Source organism: Pseudophryne corroboree, chromosome 4, assembly GCF_028390025.1.
Source record: "Pseudophryne corroboree isolate aPseCor3 chromosome 4, aPseCor3.hap2, whole genome shotgun sequence".
In the NCBI taxonomy this organism is placed as follows: Eukaryota; Metazoa; Chordata; class Amphibia; order Anura; family Myobatrachidae; genus Pseudophryne; species Pseudophryne corroboree.
In genome coordinates, this window is record NC_086447.1 from 415,334,725 (window position 1) to 415,358,088 (window position 23,364).

Consider the following 23,364-nt stretch of genomic DNA (forward strand, 5'->3'; position numbering starts at 1 on the left):
GCAATGACGGGAGCCAGGTGCTGCAGTGTGAAAGTCTGCTACAGCACCAGGCTCCTGTCATAGAAGAGGAGCCGACAGCGCTGGGAGGCAGTCTCCGGGGGCAGCCCAGTACAGCCCAGCATCTCTGGAGATGCTGGGCATGCCCCTGGAGTCAGAGCCGGCCCTAACCAATATGATGCCCTAGGCAAGATTTTGGCTGGTGCCCCCTAGCACCACCGCTGGTTCTGCCTCTGACCTTGCACCTCTTTCCCAGCACCATCACCTCTCACCCATAGCAGTTCTTGTACCCCCTATATTTTAAATAGGAACAGTTCGCACATTTGACGCACAGCCCAAAAAGGGGCATCTTCTTGCTGGGAAGGGGCATGGCCACACAATAGTAACCCCAATTCCAATTACACCACACAGTACTGCAACTTTATTCACATTTTATCTTGCGATAGTGTCCATAATTCATATTACATCCCACAGTAGTATCACTTTACCTTATAAACGTTACTCCTCACAGTAGAGCCCCTTATTCACATTACATCACACTGAATTGCTCCTTATTCACATTACACCACACCTTATTGCACTTTATTTACATTAGACGACACAGTAGTGCCCTTTCTATATGCAACGCCACATAGTAGAGCACCTTATACACATAATGCCACACATTAGTAATGCATTTATACACAATTCCACACAGTAATGCCCCTTACACATATGAGACACATTAATGTCCTTATAAACATAATGCACCTTACACATTATGACAACCTTTATTAATGCCCTTTTACACATAATGTCCCTTACACATATGCCGCATATTATTAATGCCCTTATACACATAATGACACACATAGTGCCCCCTACACATTTGCTGCACATTATTAGTGCCCCTATACACATAATGACACACATACAGTAGTACCCTGTTACACATATGCCGCACATTATTAATGCCCTTATACACATAATGACACACATAGTGGCCCTTTACACATACAGTATGTTGCACATTATTAATGCATTTTTACATGAAACACATAATGCTCCTTACACATATTCTGAATACTACTGCACAACCAACCCAGTCACATGCACACACACTCACACTGCCACTAACACTGTGACCTCTGCCTCTGCTTGGATACAGATGTGTCCTCACAAATCTTGCGTCAATGCTAACATCGGGCACCTTTTTTTTTATAATGAAAATGCATCTTATTTGCATTGCTTTGTGGCTAGGATGCACAAGCAGCTTCTGATGATTAAACTGATATGCAGCATGCCAATATACTGTGTGAGACTGTGGCTGTATCTGCATATGAAATGCTACATACAGAATATAGGCATGCCGCATATCATTTTAATCAGCAGAAGCTGATGATGCCCCTAGGCATATCAAATGCCCTAGGCAATTGCCTAGTTTGCCTATGCCTATGGCCGGCTCTGCCTGGAGTGATGATCCAGAGAGGCCACGCCCCTTTATGTACGAACATGCCCCTTTTTGCCACGAGCCCACCCCCAGTGTGACGATCTTGTGAGACCACACCTCCTTTTATGGCCACACCCCCTTTGCCACGAGGACGCCCCCGGCGCTCTGGGATATCAAGGATGCGACTATTCACTTTACTTTTACACTGAATTTCATGTAGACGGTCTAGTAACAAACTTGAGAAATAGCAATTTAAATTTATAGCACATATAATATCCAGTGAGGCAGTGATTATAGATTTAAAAATACTCCCAATCAAATGAGATTAGGCTGTCAATGAAATTTGAATAAAAACTAGGTTAATGACTATGAAAAATGTATCTATCTACCAGCTATAGGGGGTTATTCAGGTGCATCGCCCTGTCCTGCGCGACCGCCGAATGCATTAGGGTCACAGCAGTTGTGAACGCCTCTGCCTGATTGACAGGCAGAGGCGTTCGCGGGGCGATGACGGGAAAAATGGCGGCTGACCACCTGCATACACTGCCTAGCTGTGGCTGTAGGGGTTCGTCCACATTTGCTGTGACCACAATGTAAAATGCGGTCGCAGCTGGTGGCCGCCATTTAGCATACTGGGCGGCTTTGCCCTGCAAATGGCGGCCTCCGGCATGCGAAAGAATGCATAGCAAATTCTGTTTTTTAGCAGAATTTGCAATCCGTATTGAATAACCCCCATTGTACTATTTGTTAGTTAATAGTAATAATAATATTTATTTAATAATGTATAAATAGTAAATTTTTATAGTAAAATAACAGTGAAACTGGGGTTGGCCAAATCCAGAAACACTGACGAAAATTAGCATAGGATTGGGAGTCTTTGTATATCTACAGTCACTGTCACAACTGTCGTAAAACAAGATCCTAAATGCAAGAAAAAGGGGCTTCAGGCCCTATAATGTTATGAGCCGCCGCCACCACGGTTCATCTCTGCAGCGTCTCCCGGATGTTGACAGGCAACCGAGCCCCACATCATGCCGGCCGCACTGGCGGACGGTCCAGACAGTAACAAGGCAACTGGGACTTGGACGTCTGCTGTGTTTCCTGGTTACTAAGCATCCAGGACGCCTTCTGTGTGTACATGCAGCTTTCAGCTCCAATCTGTTTAGTAACTGTATTAACCTCTCATTGGTTTCTGTTTGTGTTATAGGGCAGTCAGCCCTATGTTCCTGTGCCAGTGATAGTTTCCAGTTTCTAGTGCTTAGTTTCTTTTTGGAGCCTTGTTACTCGGCCCATGTTCCCAGAAAAGTTCCTGATTTCCTAGCTGTGTTCCTACAGTTATCCTCTCAGCTAAATTCCTGATTTACCTAACCTTGCTTTAAGTATTGTGTGTTTTGTGCAGTGATTTACTGCTGTGTATTCCACCTGAGTTCTGCTGAGATCCCTGGCTAATTAATATTGGATTTTTGTGCAGACTGAATATATCTCTCAGTCCTGGACTACAACTGTGGTTTCTTGTTAATAGTACTTTATGACACTGCTGCTCTAATAATAAGTGACTTTGTATATTCCCATTGCCGTGGACATTTATTGTGGACTGCAGAAGCTACAGTGTTATATCAGCGTTACTGAATTCTAAGTGCTGGTACAGATCTGAGTTTTCATTCCTCAGTCGCATTCCACCAGTGCTTAAGTATTGTGCTGTACTCCTGGATTAACATTACTCTTTTGTTTAAAGTCCATATCCATAGTCTGCATTTTACTATACTGAGAGATCCATGCTACAGTACACCCTGCTACAGAATCCTGAACACACAGTATGCTATAGTTATACTCCTGGTAAAAATGTCTCCTTGTCATTCTGTCTCCAGCCAACTGTATGAACCCTTACTGCTTGAGGCTTAAGTTTTGGTGGCATCCTAAGTACAAGTGTGTGCATAATACACTAAGGGAACAATGTGTTGGATAATGGTACGCTCTGTACCTGTCTCCATGTGTATAGGGTCTCATGCACGCAGCCACTAGTGTTCATCCCTCTAATACCAGTGTCTCAGGGAGGCGGAGCCTGACACAGAGCTCCTCCATCTTACCAGTCCTGTCCAGCGTGTGTAAAGAGACTGGTGAGAGCGTTCCACGTATGCTGTATGTACCGCGCCGCCGGAGCTTAAGAGAGAGCTAGGCGGTGCATTCTTCTCTTAGCAGGAGTCAGACTGCACGGACGTGCAGTCCTCCATTCCTTACCATCGGAGCCATACTCGGCTGTCATACTGCTACCACATATACCATACCGATAAGTACATTGGCCCTCATTCCGAGTTGATCGCTCGCTAGCTGCTTTTAGCAGCAGTGCAAACGCTAAGCTGCCGCCCTCTGGGAGTGTATCTTAGCTTAGCAGAAGTGCGACCGAAAGGATCGCAGCGCTGCTACAAAAAAAGATTGTGCAGTTTCAGAGTAGCTCGAGACCTACTCAGCGCTTGCGATCACTTCAGACTATTTAGTTCCTGTTTTGACATCACAAACACGCCCTGCGTTCGGCCAGCCACGCCTACGTTTCCCCAGCCACTCCTGCGTTTTTATCCGACACGCCTGTGTTTTTACACACACTCCCCGAAAACGGTCAGTTACCACCCAGAAACACCCACTTCCTGTCAATCACTCTGCAGCCAGCAGTGTGACTGAAAAGCGTCGCTAGACCTTGTGTGAAACTGCATCGGCTTTTGTGAAAGTACGTCGCGCGTGCGCACTGCGCCCCATACGCATGCGCAGAAGTGCCACTTTTTTACCTAATCGCTGCGCTGCAAACGAAAGCAGCTAGCAATCAACTCGGAATGAGGGCCATACTGTGTTAAACTGTCTTCTATAAGGGGCCAATTGCCTACCATCACAAGATATCAAAGTCACTTGTGTGTATCTAAATAAACCTGCATGCTGTTAACTATTTAAGTGTGTGGACTAATGTAACTACATCAGGCACTGAAATACTCTGCCAACACAATGTACTGCTGTTGTAGGCAGAAGATCCTCACAGAGTCTCTAGGGGTCTCATGCAATTGTGCTGGAGTTCCATAGCATATAGTAGTCCTTGGCTTTTTGTCGTCGACCACATGAAAATTTCCGTTCCTACATCCTTGGCCCCACCCCCTGTGCTCAGGGTCAGAAATCTTGGGGCCCAGTACAGCGAAAATTTTGCAGGCCCCCCCCTCCCCTTGACCTCAGACCCACACATCCCTCCTTGCATGTGCCAATAAATGTATTGACAAATATTTGACACTGTAATGGCCAGACAGTCGTGCACTGTCTGTGCTGAGCTGCGGAGAGGAGGGGAGGAGAACGCAGTGTTGCAACGTCAGTGCACATGGGGACTGGCTGCCAAAGTTCCGGACAGCTGACCTGGAGCTTGGCTGGGGGCGGGCAGTGGGGGGTTATTACCACAGGGGGGCCGTTGAACAACAAAAAATGCTATTATAATAATAATAATTTTATTTATGTAATGCTTTTTTCCCTCAGGACTCAAAGCTGCTTTACATACATTAAAAAAAAAATGGTACATTGTACAAAGACATTAGAATTACAGCAAGTCACAAAACATACAGATATGATAAAGAACAACTAAACCTAGAGAGCACAAAAAACATACTGTGGGGTTGGTGCAGACATTTTGGGTAATAACTTCCCAGGAGTTATATATTACATAATAATAATAATAATAATAATAATAATAATAATTTTATTTATATAGCGCTCTTTCTCCAATAGGACTCAAGGCGCTTAACAGATACATACCATAATATAGTACAGAAAATAATGAAGTACATTTTCATAAAATACAGAAGCATGAAGATACTAAAAAGGGACACTATGGAAATGCTTGAGTAAAGAGGAAAGTCTTGAGTCTACTTTTGAAGGATTCTATAGTTGGGGCCTCTCGCACTGTGCGGGGAAGTAAGTTCCATAGAGTCAGAGCCGCATGATTAAAAGCTCGACACCCAGATGAATTATGTGAGATTCTAGGTACTGCTAAAAGTCCTTCATCTACAGATCGCAGTAATCGAGTGGGGCAGTATGGGGTCAGAAGCTGTTTCAGGTACCTTGGGCCCTGGTCATGTAATGCTTTGAAACTCAGTAAGCCAATCTTGAAGATGATTCGCCATTTTACAGGCAGCCAGTGAAGGGAGTAGAGGATGGGTGTTATGTGGCTAGAACGGGGCTGGTCGGTTAACAGCCTGGCAGCTGTGTTTTGCACCAGCTGTAAGCGGTGCAATTCTTTTGCTGGGAGACCAAGGTAGAGGGCATTACAGTAGTCTAATCGAGATGATACAAATGCATGTATGACTTTTGGCAGATCATCTGAGGGAATTAAGTGCTTGATTCTGGCTATGTTCCTCAGATGAAAGAATGAGGATTTGGTTGTGGCTGATATCTGATGTTTAAGTGTCAAGCCACCATCCAGGACAACGCCAAGATTCCGCACACGATCACTGGTCTGTAACTCTGAATCCCCGAGTGTAAGACCAGTTGGTTGGCTATGCTGCAGTCTTGTCCTTTGATGTTGCGGTCGTATCATAAGGACCTCTGTTTTATCCGGGTTCAGTCGCAGCCAACTGGCGCTCATCCACTCCTGTAGCTCAACTAGACAGCCATTTAGGGTTGCTATTGGGTTATCAGTGCCCGAAAGCAAAGGACAAGTACAGTTGTGTATCATCTGCATAGCAGTGGTAGACCAGGCCATGGCGCCTGATTATTTCGCCCAATGGGAGCATGTATACTGCAAAAAGTATGAGGGATAGTATAGAACCTTGTGGGACACCACATGGCAATGGCACAGGTGGTGATGAGTATACTTCAGACAATACTCTCTGTGACCTGCCTGTGAGAAATGATTTGAACCAGCTTAGGACTGTGCCATCCAGACCACAGAAATGTATCAGTCGCTCAATCAGAAGCCCATGGTCCACGGTATCAAATGCTGCCGAGAGATCCAGAAGGATTAATATTGAACAGTCACCTCTGTCTCTTGCCATCAGAAGATCATTTAACACACACACACCAGGGCTGTTTCAGTGCTATGTCTTCTCCTGAATCCTGATTGAAATGGATCATAAATATCATGGGTTGTCAGGCGGGTTTCCAGTTGCACATGCACAAAAGGTACCAGACGAGGCAGCCATGTTGGGCGCACTACGTAGAATTACCTTGGGTGGAATAGGTCACGCCCAGAAAATATGACCCAAAATGGGTGGTTGTAGTGTCCTAACGGTAGGAGTAGGATCCCAACTTGCACTGGAGGTATAGCCTTCACGTATAGCATACTGTGGGGTGGAGATACATTGTAAAACACAAAAACAGTAGATGCAGAGGTGACGAAGAAGTCTATTCGTATAGCAGGGAAAAGCCCTGTTTTGCGTTAAACAAGGCTTTTCTCTGCTCACAGCAAATCAGAGTGCAGGTTATCGTGGCGAAGTCCCTGACTTCTCCAGCAGCACCCCCCCCCCCCCTCTGTCCCTGAATCGCATCACCATACTTTTGTATTGTGAGTGCAACTCATGTAGGAACAGATAGCTCCACTTTCCATTTCACTTCGCAACACCCCTTCGCCATATCAGGATGGTGTAGGGAGGCTTGCCAAGGGAGAAAAGCAGTGAAGATGTCTGTCTCCTGCCTTCTCCCCACCCCCTTTTGTGACAGCAGCCAATCAGAGGATCCCAGGTATTATGCATATGCTGGGTCTGCTCCTCCTGGCTGCCCGCTACCATAGTTTCCCCTCGCTCAGCTCCCTCCTCCTGATTGCCCGCTTGCCACCAGCCACTCCGCCGCTGAGGTGACCTGACATATGCATATGCCAGGTCACCTCCTCCTTACTGCCTACTGCACCTTGCACTGCTCCTACCACCACCTCTGAGATGACTGGGCAGATGCACTGTCATAACAACACGGAGGACGGGAGATGCCGGCGCATGCACAGATAACGAGAATATAAAGCACCAGGAAAAAATCTGTAACTGAATAACAACTATGCCACACTAATAATAAAGCAATTTGCTACAAGTCTTATGAAACAGGGTCCATTTCAAGGAATCACCACACTGCATCACTTCTGTGATCAGGCAGAAGTTGATCGGGGGCAGATCTACTCCTGTGGGGATCCAGGGGTAGGCACAATATTTAGGCATCACGGGCGGGATCAGTATAAGATCCCGCCGCCCGGGTTGCCGAACGTCAACAGTGGAATGACGGCGGGGGGCAATCACAAAGAAGCCCCTTGCGAGCATTCTATCCTCCCTCTATGGGTGTCATGGTCACCCATAGAGGGGGGATCACCTACCTCGCCGGTATACTGCTGGCGGTATGGTGGCCTTGTTGGGATCCTGGCATCAGTATTGTGACAGCCAGGATACCGACTATCAGTATGCTGACCGCATATCTCAGGGGCATGGTGCAATTGGGGAGCCAGGCAGCAGGCTGTAGACAGCCTCGGAAATCCAAGTTGGCACTTCAGTGTGTGCCGCATAAGTGGCCAGGTCGAATAACTCAATGTGGGCTCCATGATCGGTCTGTCCGCCGATAGAGGGGGGTCTGGTGCAGAGGGGATTGACCCCTTCATCAGGGTCAGCTTACCAGGTATCCTCTCTGGCATATGCCCTTCCAAGGCTGCCAGGTGTCCTCTCTAGTCACATCTTAAGGTGGCAGCTGGCAGAGCCAGGTCTCTGGCAGGGGCACACAATGTTGCAGGCGGCAGCTGCTCTGGACGGTGGTGCTGAGGCCATGCACGGTGCGGGGCTCCAGCAACAGTGGCAGTAGAAAGCAGTGCAGTTCGGTGGTGGTGTGCCAACGCATGAAGCGGATGAGCACAGTGTAGCTCCGGGCGGTGGTGGTTGAGGCCTCTGTCAACACTTCAGCAGTACTACGGCAGCGGCCGTGGATGTACGTATTTATGCAGGGTGATTGTGGATTGTGGAGCCAGGGATGGGAGCTCTCCCCGGCCACCACGGGAAACACATTCTTTAGTAAGTTTTGTCTGCACAGCGGAAGGGCCGCGGTCTGCGCGATGCCACGATCTCTGTAATTATTTAAATCCATGGGGCCCCTCACAACGTCAGGGCCTGGGATGGGTGTCCCCTTTGACCCCCCCTGTCGCCGGGCCTGCCTGTGCTTTGCAAGCTAAGCAAGACGCTCCTTTTTTCATATGTAAATTCTGTCCAACTCGGCATGAGGAAAAATATGATGCTGAAAAGAAAAAAGGCTTGTTGCTCAATGACTTTAATACCAGCAACCAAGATATGTTCAATTTAATATAAGAGCACAAATGTCAAGCTCTGCTTGCTATCATCTGTCAGACAACAGAAAAACATTTCAGTATTTAAAACCTCTGTTTAAGAAAATAATTAAAACAATCATACATAGAGTTGCACTTACAAGCTCAAGTCATACAGTATAACACCTACAAGTTCCAATTATACAGTCATTTTATAATCAAAGAAAAATTATTTATACAGTAGGTCTTTCAAAGAATAAAGGTAATCTACTTTAAATAATCAGTGTTTGTCACATTGATATTTTTCCTTCTAGAATGCTGCACAGAATAAGCTGTAACACGAGGGGCATATTTACTGGGTTTTAGATCCCATATTTATCATTTCCTATTGCTGCTTATCGCAGCAATAAGAAATGTACAATTGCCAAGATGTAACACTAAACAGCCCTGAGTACAGTTACTGTACAATGACATTGTAGGACTCTAATATATATATATATATATATATATATATATATATATATAATTTTAACAGTATCGCTGTAATTGTTATGTATTAGAATTGATCAATATTTCTAATTCAATTTCAGGAATTCGTAATGATTGTCGTGTTTGGTTTGGAGTATATTATTCGCATATGGTCTGCAGGCTGCTGTTGTCGTTACCGAGGATGGCAAGGACGGTTAAGATATGCCAGGAAACCATTTTGTGTAATAGGTAAGTATGCTGTTTTTCAGGACCATGTGGTAAAATGCAACCAACTGTGTGTCAATAATTTACCACACACACAGTGTGCTGGCCTAGAGAGAGAGAGCCTGGAGGGGAGTGGAAATAAATGCCCATGATATAGTAGCCCTGGCCAGGGCCACCTTCAGAGGGAATGTTTGGACTGGAGTCCTGGTCCCAGACAGAAAGGGAACATGGGTGCCAGCGATGTGTATTGCCAGCTGGCTGCCATGGAGAGGCAGCACCGACTGCATTTTAAATGTAGTGCCAGCCACGAGCCAATCGGTGCTTGCGGGCCAGCAGCCAGTCAAGCGCAGCCACAGTGGCGCTCAACATTTAAAGTAAAAAAAAATTTTAATCAACAGCTGGCCAGCTAATACATACTATAAACAGTAAGGGCCTGATTCAGAGCTGCATTCACTGCCAATATTCACAGAGTTGAGCAATGTTTTTGATACTGCGCATGCATGAAAATCCCTCAAAACTCCTATGGTGCATGCATTACACAGCATGTACGCACAAAGGCGCTGTTGCAGTTGAGACACATGGTATTAGAATGTCTTAGAACAGCGCTTCGTGTTCCTGGGAGGTGGCTCCACATGCACGGAAATGCTCCATCTTATGGGCATATTATGAAAGTGTAGTGGGTACAGTATGTTGCGGAAGTGTTTGCATACACAGACGCTCAATTGTTGACATTGGAGACCATATCGTTCACATTGGAGACTATACTGAAACTTAAACTCTGCATCTGCCATAGGGTTAGTGTAAGAGCTAGCTAGCTAGCATAGGGCTAGTGCAGGATAATGCGACTGATAGTGCTGTCTATGGATGCACCAGGTGGTTTTTACAGTGTGTCTAATTATTACCAGTTATTTATATAGCGCACACATATTCCGCAGCGCTTTACAGAGAATATGCTTCCAATGATGCTTCCAGTAGGTGTCTCAGTCCGAATTCATACACATGGAAGTACAACAAGGAGGGGCTTTGTAATGGTATTTGCATGAAGAAGTCATAGATAAGCTATGGGCATTTTTTGTCATGGCTCCCCTAGGCCAAAGTTTCTTATAGGGGGACAATTTTTTTTTAAATATCACACCTATTACACCTATGAATCAGGCCCCATGTGTCATGCTATATCCATCATTTGTACATATAATGTACAGTAACTGTATTTCGTTTGTAGAATGCTGCACAGAAAAACCTGTAACACTCAGGGGCATATTTATTCATTATCAGTTTTTAGACCTGATAATTATCATCTCTTATTGCTGCTCATTGCAGTAATAAGAAATGAAAGTCTCCGGGATATAACATTGAACACAGGGATAGGAGTTCCAGTAGGACCCAATCCATGCGATGTATAAAGTAAGGGATCACTAATGCTTTTGCTAGGGTGCCGGTTGCACTACTGTGCATGCGCAATCATCAGACTACACATTCACCAGCAGACATTGCCAGTGCCAGGGAGGGATCAACGGATCCCTCTCCGGTTAAATCTGTGGTAAGAAGCTCATAGGCTCCAGAATGCATAGCAACTTATGGGGGACCTCAGTAGATATCTTCGATATATATAGATATATTCAGGGGATATTTAAAAAAAATATGGATATCTCCTGTAAATGGGTATTTTGAGAGATATTCTAACATTTTCCTTTGGTAAATAGGTCCCTTAGAGGTGTATTTACTGTATTAAAATCGAGTTTTACCGGCCGTGTGCATATTCCTAAACTGCTGCTGGACAGTATTGACATGGTACTTTAGCAACATTTGTATAATAAATGAAGGAGATATAAGTCATTTTCTGTTGATAGAAAATCATCCTTATTGCTGACATTAGGTAATAGACTTATTAGTGGATTGAAATATTGATTGCTTTAAACAGAGAGATTATACTTACAGAACTATAAACAAAAGCCTTGTATATTTTGATTATTTTTGTTCTGATACTTCTATTTATGTATTTGTATCTTTTAAGTGTCTTTGGTGGTCCTAGTGAATTCAGTCACATTTAATATTAGGGCCCTCATTCCGAGTTGTTCGCTCGTTATTTTTCATCTCATCGCAGCGATTTTCCGCAAACTGCGCATGCGCAATGTTCGTACTGCGGTTGCGCAAAGTAAATTTGCTAAGAAGGTTGGTATTTTACTCACGGCATTACAAGGTTTTTTCTTCGTTCTGGTGATCGTTATGTGATTGACAGGAAGTGGGTGTTTCTGGGCGGAAATTGGTCGTTTTATGGGAGTGTGTGAAAAACGCTGCCGTTTCTGGGAAAAACGCGGAAGTGGCTGGAGAAACGGGGGAGTGTCTGGGCGAACGCTGGGTGTGTTTGTGACGTCAAACCAGGAACGAAACTGACTGAACTGATCGCACTGGAAGAGTAAGTCTCGAGCTACTCAGAAACTGCAAAGTAAAATTATTTTGCAATATTGCGAATACATCGTTCGCAATTCAGCTAAGCTAAGATTCACTCCCAGAGGGCGGCGGCTTAGCGTGTGCATTGCTGCGAAAAGCGGCTAGCGAGCGAACAACTCGGAATGAGGGCCCAGACCAAGGTTCCTAAACTTTTTTGAACCACGGCGCCCTAAAGTATCAGAAAAAAAAAAAAATCAAACTAAATTGTGTTTATATGTCATACTTTTAATTATAGTTACGTTTAATTATGTGGTGAGGTACAAGATTCGCTAGTGTTTGTCCACATATTTTATGACTGGCAGACACCAGCACTGGTTTTGCATATTACACTGACCAAATATCATTTGAATTGGTTCCCTATCACCAACCCTGGGCACCCAAGCATGTGTCCGAGGTACCCCAGGGTGCCATGACACACAGTTTGAGAAACACTGGATTAGATAGCATATTAAAAAAACTTTATTTTGATCAGAGTGTGTACATAACATGCACTTTGAAGTTTGGTAAAGATGTTCATAATGATCTTGATAGCCGCAGAGCTGGGGTTACTTTGCATGAGTAGAGCTGAGATAGAATGTTTCATATATACACTGGAACTAGACAAGCTGATGTTACAGCATTGGCTGCAAATCACAGACACAATTTGGGTTAATTAAAAATTCAGTAATTGTGAGCTGTGCTTATTTGAATTATATATTTCATTTTCAACAAACAGACAAATAAACTGCCAAAACTTATCTAATGCACCAGAAACAACTCCCCATTTCATGTGTGAGAGAATGAGGGTTTGCTTAGACACAAACACAAATGCACAATTGGCCTGATTTAGATGTGGTTGGAGTTGCCATTGCTTATGCGTACATAAAAGCAGCAGCGATAATACTAATATGATAATACAGCAAGAGACACCATGCCTCCTGCTTATACTTGGCTACTCTCCCGGAATGGCCGGGAGGCTCCCGAAAATCGGGTGACCCTCCTGGCCCCCCCGGAAGAGCAGGCAAGTCTCCCGATTTGAGGGGTCGCGCCTGCCCGTCCGCCCACTTTGTGTGTAAAGTGGGCGGCCCGGGCAGTCGATGACGTGATTATTGCTGAATCGCGTCATCATAGCCACGCCCCCTGCAGTGTAATGCCGGTGATCGCGGCATTACAGAGTGGGGTCGTGGCTTAAAGGAGGCGTCACCGTAACCCCGCCTTGTCCCACCCTTGATCCGCCCCCATCCCGCTTCTGGCCCACCCCCTCCTTACGTCACAGCGCTCCCCAGCCTGCCTGTTGAGCCGACCTGGCTGCTCTCTCCCGCAGAGAGCAGCCGGAATGTCAGTAAGTATGCTCCTGCTGCATTTCTGATCCAAACTGAGGGGGTAATTCAGAGTTGATCGCAGCAGCAAATTTGTTAGCAGTTGGGCAAAACCATGTGCCCTGCAGGGGGGGGGGGGCAGATATAACATGTGCAGAGAGAGTAGATTTGGGTGGGGTGTGTTCAAAGTGAAAACTAAATTGCAGTGTAAAAATAATGCAGCCAGTATTTACCCTGCACAGAAACAAAATAACCCACCCAAATCTAACTCTCTCTGCACATGTTATATCTGCCACTCCTGCAGTGCACATGGGGGGTCATTCCGAGTTGTTCGCTCGTTATTTTTTTCTCGCAACGGAGCGATTAGTCGCTAATGCGCATGCGCAATGTCCGCAGTGCGACTGTGCCAAGTAAATTTGCTATGCAGTTAGGTATTTTACTCACGGCATTACAAGGTTTTTTCTTCGTTCTGGTGATCGTAATGTGATTGACCGGAAGTGGGTGTTTCTGGGCAGAAACTGTCCGTTTTATGGGTGTGTGTGAAAAAACGCTACCGTTTCTGGGAAAAACGCGGGAGTGGCCGGAGAAACGGAGGAGTGTCTGGGCGAACGCTGGGTGTGTTTGTGACGTCAAACCAGGAACGACAAGCACTGAACTGATCGCACTGGCAGAGTAAGTCTCGAGCTACTCAGAAACTGCACAGAGAAGTATTTTCGCAATATTGCGAATCTTTCGTTCGCAATTTTGATAAGCTAAGATTCACTCCCAGTAGGCGGCGGCTTAGCGTGTGCAAAGCTGCTAAAAGCAGCTTGCGAGCGAACAACTCGGAATGACCCCCATGGTTTTGCCCAACTGCTAACAAATTTGCTGCTGCGATCAAAAGGCCAGGAAATCTCCGTCCTCTGATGGAGATCCTGGCCTGGTATCTCCCCAGCAACGGCTGCAACACTCCGATAAATGAATGATTACTAGACCCCAGAAACTTCCTGTTGACAGTCTTGGGCTCACGATAACAATGTCATTAATTTCAATGGAGAGCATGATGTAACAATGGATGATCAATTAAATTAAATTAATGACTCTTTGTTGCAAATGGAGTTGCTAGAATGTGGGATTTATCCCATCAAATGGTAGATGAACCAAGCCTTGGAAAGAAAAAAAATGGAGCAGTTTCCCAAAGCAACCAATCATCTTCTGCCATTTTAAAGACTGTGGGGCAGAAGTATTAAGCCTGGAGAAGTGATAAAGTGGAAGATGATAAAGTGCCAGCCAATCAGCTCCTAACTGTCAAATTAAAAGCTGGGTTTGAAAAATGGCAGTTAGGAGCTGACTGACTTGTGTATTATCACTGTCCACTTTATCACTTCTCCAGGCTTAATACATCTGCCCCACTGTTAGATAAATAATAGAAGGTGCTTGGTTGCTTTGGGTCTCTTCTCTACTTTAGCTCTCTCCAAGGTTTGATACATCTCCCCTTTTGTGAGATTTTTACAGCTTATCCATCTGACACCATATAACTCTCTAATTTTATTCTATGGAGTCTAATCATGAAGCGGTGAAAAGAGTGGAGAAACAGACCAGTGGAGAAGTTGCTCACGGCAAGCAATCAGCATCTATGTTATAGTTTATAGAATGTACTTGATAAAGGCTTCAAGCTGATTGGTTGCTATGGGAAACTTTTCCACTGGTCCTTTTCTCCGCACTTTTCACTGCTTCCTGAATAGACCCCTTTATCACTCATTTTTAAAGCAACCATATGTATGTTGCCTTTCTTTTCACACAATTTTGAGAAAACCAGGACTTCAGGTGTCTCTGGGAGGGTTTGACTTTGACGTAGGACTTAGAGTGTCAAACTCGGGCAATCCAGGGGAAACTGGGATTGTTGGTCATTTGACTAGGAGTCAGGCCCAATGTGAACTTAATAGAGAAGACAATTGTCACTAATTCTTGTAACATTGGTGGCAGGGGCGTTTCAACAGAGGAGGGGGCCCGTGTACACCTCCGGGTGGGCCCCCTCTTCTGTGCGGCACTGAAGACTTCGGCATTGCGCCCGTCATGATTCGGAGACCAATTTTGCTACTGCGCATGCACGGCAGCCATTTTGGTGGCGACCGCAGCGCCCGACGCTGGATTCTGGAAAGGTAACTATTAAAGTGGGTGCAGTGTGTGCTGTGTGGGCGCCCCCCCTGGACCCAGGGGCCCGTGTGCATCGCACACACATTGCACCCATTATAGAATGCCAATGATTGGTGGTAATTTATGGATTAACAGTACATTATATTAGCTGAGATTCTCTGATTTGCCTTTGCAGATCTATATTGAGAGCTATGCACGCACCTGTTTCCAATAATGTCATATTTTGCAAAAGTGCAACAAATGATTGGTGAACAGGTCTTGGGTGCCTGACACAGAGAAATAATGTGAAGTAAATACAGTATCATTAACTGATAAAAAAAAAAACCATGAAACACTGGAGTGTACACTTGTTTACATTATCTACCTTTGCAAGACATTGGGCCTAATTCAGACCTGATCGCTGCTTTGCGTTTTCACACAGCGGGCAATCAGGTCTGCACTGCGCATGCGCCGCTGCTGCAGTGCGTCGGCGCATGCCAGAGATGCAATCGGCATCTCTGCCCATCGATCGCCTCTGCCCGATTCACAGGCAGAAGCAGTCGCTGGTCGGGAGGGGGTGGGCCGGCGGCGTTTGCCTGCCGTTTTTGGGATGCGGTCTGGGCAACGCAGGCATGCCCGGACCGTGTGGAGGGTGGGCCGCGGCAGCTGCGTGATGTCAATCCAGGCAGTGACGAGTAGCCCCTTGCCAGCGTGCAGGAACTGCGCTGGTAGGGAGCTACTCCTCGGGTACAAAAGCATCTCCTCCGTGCAATGCTTTCGTACCTGTGCGGGGGGGCAGAGCCAGACATGCAGGGCGGACTAGCCCTGTGCTGGGCGTCCCCCCGCATGTCTGAGAAACTGATCGTAGATGTGCTAAATTTAGCACATCTACGATCAGATCTGAATCAGGCCCTTTATCCAGATTTGTAGATGTGCAGGAATTTACACACCGGGGAGGAAATTAATCTAAAGTGCATTTTTTCAGAGATGAAAGGCCTCTCCTTATTGGCTGCCCATGTGCTAAGTACAATAAGTGGTCTTAATATACATTTTGCTCATTTTGCTTTGGTAGCCTCTGGGGAGCACATTGCTTTGTGTCTGAGTTATTTGTAAACCAAGTAAGTATTTATTATGGACATTGCACTACAGAAAATAGTATACACTGACAAGTAAGTGATTTATTGAGTTATATGATGATGACAATATTATTTATTTAATAAATGGGGAAACTTATTTATTTTTGATTGCACACTTACACAGGTACCTTGACTTTTGTTCTATGCACAATAAAAATCAGAGAAATACAGCAGGTAAACGACAGTCCACAGCATTCTCAGTTCAGGCCGTATCAGGCAAATTAACATACAGTACTGTACTCAGTCGTGCTCAGTGCATACAAAGGTGCAAATGGAAATACCCTTCTGTGAACTGCGTTTGGCCCTAACGTACAGAACAGTGACTGACGAGATGCCCGCATATGTACTCCGTTTCTGTTTGACTTTGAACTGATGTGTGCCAGTATGCATGCTGTATGGTGTGTTATAAAATTTGTATTTGAACAATACTCTAATCTTTTGTTGAATGGATTCTCTTTTAGATATCATAGTTCTTATTGCATCTGTGGCAGTTGTGTCTGCTGGATCTCAGGGAAACATTTTTGCTACATCAGCACTCCGAAGTCTTCGATTCCTACAGATCCTCCGTATGGTGCGCATGGATCGGAGAGGGGGCACGTGGAAATTGCTAGGTTCTGTTGTTTATGCACACAGCAAGGTAAACCATATCCTGGTCTGGATATACTATAGTATGAATGTTGTGTCAATTTGAATTGAATATTTTTAAAGTGATATGTGAACAACTTCTAATTGCAATTAAAATACTGTATTCATAAGATGTGCTAAGTTTTATAAATCTTTTTTATTACATTTTCAACATTGCTTGTCTGCATATTTGTTTACACCATATTGTACAGCGGTTCAAACAATATAGCAACAGCTGGAGCCAGACTGGGCCATCTGACACTTCTGGCAAATAACAAGGGCCAATGACCGGATGGGCAAATCCGGCCACACAGAGAGCGGGGCTGGCTGAGCATTGCAGCCTCCAGCACTCTGCAGGCCATCCACCCCACCCGAGGCCGGTATACAGGGTATGCTGCGGCTGACGTGATGCCAGGCCCCCCTAACTCGTGGCACGCCACCCTGAGCCACATCCACCCTGTTATACACACGCGCATAGTGATGTGCCAAGGCTGCTTCATGGCACCAGCCCGTCCCTGGCGACAGCATTATCAGAAAAGATCATCTGAAAGAGAAGCGTTCTGTTGTCCAAGTTTACAAACCCTAGATATTGTATTGCGTAGCGTCATCACTGTTTTCTTTTGTACTGTTGTTCTTTTGTATTGTTCTGTATATTTACTTATTATGCTCTCATTACAATTTTATAGACTTAATGTTATTGTTATAGGATGTACTAACTCCATTTTTCTTCTTGGGTTTTTTACATAGGAACTGATCACAGCTTGGTATATAGGATTTTTAGTGCTTATCTTTTCATCATTCCTTGTTTATCTGGTGGAGAAAGAAGCTAACACACAATTTCAAACGTATGCAGATGCTTTATGGTGGGGTACGGTAAGTAAGATCAATCTTGAATTAATGGAAATGTTGAGCTTGGGGTTTGTTATTCTGCAAACAATAGAGAATTGATTCTATACTGGAGAATACCAGTCATTATTCTTTAGGAATGAACAGCTCATCAGTTTTTGAGCTATTGCATTAATGGCGAGTGAAAATAAATGGGACTCTTAAGTAGAAAGTGTTATATATAAGTTATGCCTGTCATATTATACATACATTAATGGAAATGAAAGCACATAAGAGTGCTCTAAATGGCCCATGTAACAAGATTCATTTATTTATCGTTCTCTGTCAAATTCACTAGCTGCATAAAACATATACAACATGGTTTGTATCTTTGATCAATATAATTCCCCTGTGCTAATCATTTATATTGTGCATGCTAGTATAACAGATTTATGTTACACATTATAAAAAGAAGCTATGGATATCCTCTAAATAAAACCATATTGCAATGCACTACAGTAATATTGTTGATAATGGGCTCAGAGTGTGAGGTATGATGTCAAAGCCCAGCTTCACGCTCCAAATCTGATAGAAGATGTCAACTATACCTTTGCTGTATATATGGAAAGAGGTGAGGCAGCTTATGGGAAAAAGGTGGAAAACCAGAGGAGGGGGTTGGCCATTTGAGGCTCAAGAGGTACTTCGGGTGCCCGAAATGCCTGCATTGGCACTACAGGACAGTAACGTTTAATGCAAAGTGTAACTATGTGTTACTCATTCAAGCAACTGTAAATTACAGTCATGTGGTTAGGAGAGGTCATGTATTGCCATAACTAAGAGCATGATGTTTGAGACTTATATAAACCATTAGAAAACAAGATGGTAACACTGCAGGATATAATGTGTACAGAGTGCTTCTTCCATATGCTTGCATATGCTGGTCTTGATAAAATGGTTTCTCATACAGGGTACTGTGAGCACTCAGCTAATTTTGAGTTCCTCATCCAGTGTCACTCTCACATTCAATTAGTACATACTGTACATTTTTCTGGTCCATGACCAACTATTTCTGAAGCATCCTGAGATATAGAAAGTGCTTAGTGGTTGTCACATAGTCATAGTGCACCACTTGTATGACTTTTTTTTATGTTTGTCCTAATAGTAGAGCCAATTCTCTTGTCATGCCAGATGTGCTGATATACCTGCTTAGTTGCTGTCGCAAATAAGTGGAGTCCAGAGATGAGGTTGGGTGAACAGAGATTGAAAACGCATATAGCAATTGTAGCCACTTCAAATCTTAGGCTCTAATTAGTGGTTCAGGGGAAGGGGGAGTAACAGGAGGCTATTTTAAGAAGTGTAATTTGTTTCCATATAGGGCTATATAAAAAAATATAAAAATATTGGCTGTATAGGCATATGTGAAGCTATATGCAATTATTGAAAGGGGCTGTTGACCCTGAGACAGGGGATGTTTCTTTGAAGCTGTTGTTCTTGACAAATGTCCCACATGGGGGCTGAAATATTGCAGCTTGTTTCAAACAAATAATTAGTGGTATACTATAGTATACATTAAAAGTACTTGTTTTAATACGAAAAGATAACGAGTGCCCTATTATTCATGTACGTTATAACAAAATGGACGTTATGCTGCAGATGTCACTGACGGCACTCCAGAAGCTGTATCAAGTACAAGAGAGTGCTGGTTTATGGAATACATGTATATGTAGACCTCATGGTAGGCATCGGAACCCAGTTTAAAGAATTGCTCTTTCCTCATAAGTTGTGTTAGCTGTGTCAGGTTACTGTATGTAAGCTAACTAGAAGTGGGCAGATGCTGGCGGCCCTCAAGGAACAAATCCTTGAGGGCCACGGACACAAAGGCTGCTAATTATCCAAAGACACAAAGGCTGCTAATTATCAATGTTTGAATTCAATAAGCATTTAAAAATATACTGTAGAGAGAGATTATATACTGTAGAACAAATATAATTTTGCATCCTACAGTACTATTACATTTTGGAGCTCTTGATAACAGGGGTGCAATAGACTCCCATAGCAACGTTTGGGTAGGGTACCAGTGTTGCCTTTCTAGCCTCCCAGACCCCCAAGCTGCTCTCAAATGAGCAGACTGTGGAGACTCTTTTAACTGCTCAGACGATGCCTCAGTTGTGGTCTTTTGAGAGCAGAATGGGAACACCAGGGGGTTGCTAGTGGTAACGAGAACCATGTACCCACTGTAGTCCCTGACACTGATTAAGAATGACCACATCATCATATCTCAGTGAAAATACTATAAAAGGAATAATGAACTACACAGTTGCTTTTATAAGAAGTATATGGATGAAATTGCAGTGTTCACAGTTACACACTTTAGATTATGTTAAGACAGATGACTAAACACTCATTATTGAAAATCAATTTCTGGCAAGTACAGCTGTGTTAAGTCTGAGCTTACCCCATTGTTGTTGTTTCCTAGATACTAATAGGGATAGTTGTTAAATGTGTAAAATATATTGTTCTTTTTCTTACTAGGCAATATGTCACACTGATTGTTTTGGCAAATTAAGCCTCGGCTAGGTGCTAAGGTTTACTGCTAATTGGCTTGCTACTTATCTTCATTGATTGATTAAAATAGTTAACATAATTAACTTTTTTGTAAAACATTTTTTTTTGCAAAATAAGTGTATGACTTGGTTGATTCTCAATGGTAAGAAGGTATAAAATTACAACAATGGAAGAAATTACACACGAAGATAATGCAGCCTATCAAATCACTAGGAACCAGTGACATCATTAACAAGAGTGATATTGATTGCATTCTCATCTGGCTCATCTCACACTAGCAGAAAGCACTGTGAGTAGGTAACAGGTCTCTTGAAAAGCTTCAATTAAAATGGAAATAGAAATGGCGAACATCACCTAGATAAGCAGATCAAACTCTATTGTACACAATTTTGGATTTTGGTCAAGCTCACTTACATCTTGCCTCAGAGAAAAATCCTCTTGCAACCATTTTGTATGAGTTATAAACACCCATAAGATGATCTCATCTACTAAATGCATTGCTTAATATTATGCTTCATTTTTCCTGCAATGTGTGTCATATTCCTGTGCAGTGGATAACATTGTTTATCATATAAAAACAATCTATAAATTAGTCATCTGAGGATGGAAATCAATCATACTTTGAGACTTCTTGTTAGCCTCCTCCAGGAAATCCCGGAGGGAAAACCAGACTGGAGGTTTAGGGCAGGGGAACTTTTATGTCATTGTGCCATGGAGTCTGGGCCATTATGACACGAGATATGTTAACCAGTAACCAGTCCATTCACTTTATTGGTAAAATGGGTGGTCTGCTCTCCAAAAAGCTGCTCTACTTTTCAGACAGTGCAAATTGTTCAAATTTATGAGTCTCCTGACCTAGACATTCCAGAAGAGTAGACTAGTAGGTTTTATAGCTCACTTATACCCCTTTCACACAGCCCAAAATTTCCCGGGTTATTGCACATGAACGCGCACCAACCCGGGAAATTTCTCGGTGTGAAAGGGTACAGGGGCCAAATCCCGGGATTCCTGCCCCGGCATTTCAATCCTGCAATCGACCAGGGTTGGTCCCGGGATCCTCCCAGGAACCTGGTCTGTGTGAACGGGAGCCGGGTCAATGCGCCCCGGCTCCTGTTCACTTTCTATGTAGCAGGCGGCGCTTGGAGTTCATGTGATCTCTTGCGCCGCTCCCCGCCGCGTCACCGCTGACGTCAGCAACCCAGCAATATGCCGGGCTACTGACTGCGGTATGCAAGGGGTCTTACCCGGGAATGTCCCTGCATGATCCAGGGACCGTATTCCCGGGTAAGACCCCTGCATATCTGGTGTGAAAGGGGTATAACAGGGTCGGGGCTAGGGTGTTCGGCGCCCCCCTGCAAACTATAAATTTGCGCCCTCCTGTACTTTACAAAGGGACAGCGCACATACTGATTATACACAAAATGCTCCCTGTAGCAGTGGGACTTACACACGTAACACCCCCTGCAGTAGTGACGCTTACACATGTAACGCCCCTGCAGCAGTGATGCTTGCACACATAATGCCCCCTGTACCAGTGACACTTATACACGCAACGCCCCCTGTACCAGTGACGCTTACACACGCAACGCCCCCTGTACCAGTGACGCTTACACACGCAATGCACCCTGTACCAATGACGCTTACACATGTAACGCCCCCTGTACCAGCGACGCTTGCACACATAACGCCCCCTGTACTAGTGATGCTTGCACACGTAACACCCCCTGTACCAGTGACGCTTGCACACATAATGCCTCCTGTACCAGTAACGCTTGCACACGTAACGCCCTATGTACCATTGACGCATATACAAGACGCAACACCCTCTGAAGCAGTAACGCTTACACACATTATGCTGCACAGTCACACATACACCACATACACATATACATATACACACACACATGTACATACTGTACATACATACAGTCACACATACATATATATATACACACACACACACTCTTTCCAGCCACTTGCATAAAGAAGTCTGGAAACTCGTCCTCCTGTGATGCATGCTGCAGCCTGGTCCCGTGTAGCTACGCCCCTTATTTCCGCGAAGCTCTGCCCCTTTTAGATCCGCCCAGCACACTGTGACTGGCTGCACTGTGAGTCTGTGACAGGGGAGGAGGCTTCATGATGCCGGCGCCGCTGCCTGTCATAGAGTTTGACAGGCGCAGCAGCCAGCATCAACAGGGCAGGGGAACTCAGCACAGGGATGCAGAGCGGGTAGAGCGCCTCTCCCCCCTGGCGCCTATCTGCACTGCATCCCTTTGCTGAGCGGCTAGCGCCGGGCCTGCTCACTTATAAAGCTTTATTTCACTTTAAGTGTACTTTGTACTCTCAGAACCTTATTAATGTTATTTACAAAGCAAACAAATGTGGACATGCAGTATATTACTATTTCCTGCTCTTGCGCTTCCATACTGTAGGTTAGGTACGCACTCACTTTGGAGCTGATGCAGAGTTGCACATACTGTATGTATGTTTTGAGCAGCCACAGGTGATTTCATGTCATACACTAAAGCTGTATACACACTTGATCCATCTCCTGACCAGACTGTTGACACAATCTTAACGGAGACCCAGATTACATATACAACACTTGATCTATGTGTACGCATCTATCCACTTCTGGTGAAGATCTCCAATCTGCATCTACTGCAACTAACTGCTGAAAGTACTGTATCTCTTCCAATCTTTGGCAGATCGGCTGACACTCACACAGATGAATCAGGACAATTGGACAAACCAGCTGCAGGAGCATACACACTTCTCTAGTGGTGGGTGATTGCCACCGGGGCTCCTGATTTTTCAGCAGGTTTAAAAATCTTTTGGCAGGAATCGTTTGTAGGTCAGAAGTTGGACTGGATTAGAATTGGACAAGTGTGTACCCAGCTTAAGTCTCATCATCACATGTGGTTTAAGGAGTGTACCTGGCTGGCAGTGGACATACACGTGTAAATTAAGTTGAGTGAGCTC

The 23,364-nt window shown here is 44.6% G+C and overlaps 1 protein-coding gene across 2 annotated transcripts in view; it reads left to right on the forward strand.

The window, feature by feature from the left end:
* KCNQ5 (potassium voltage-gated channel subfamily Q member 5) overlaps positions 1–23,364 on the forward strand; it is a 1,045,273-nt gene that overhangs the window by 734,468 nt on the left and 287,441 nt on the right. For both annotated transcript variants that reach the window (XM_063916808.1, XM_063916809.1), the window contains exons 3-5: positions 9,266–9,392; positions 16,830–17,005; positions 17,740–17,865. In XM_063916808.1, coding sequence (XP_063772878.1) covers positions 9,266–9,392; positions 16,830–17,005; positions 17,740–17,865 — 429 coding nt within the window. The remainder of the gene's footprint in view (positions 1–9,265; positions 9,393–16,829; positions 17,006–17,739; positions 17,866–23,364) is intronic.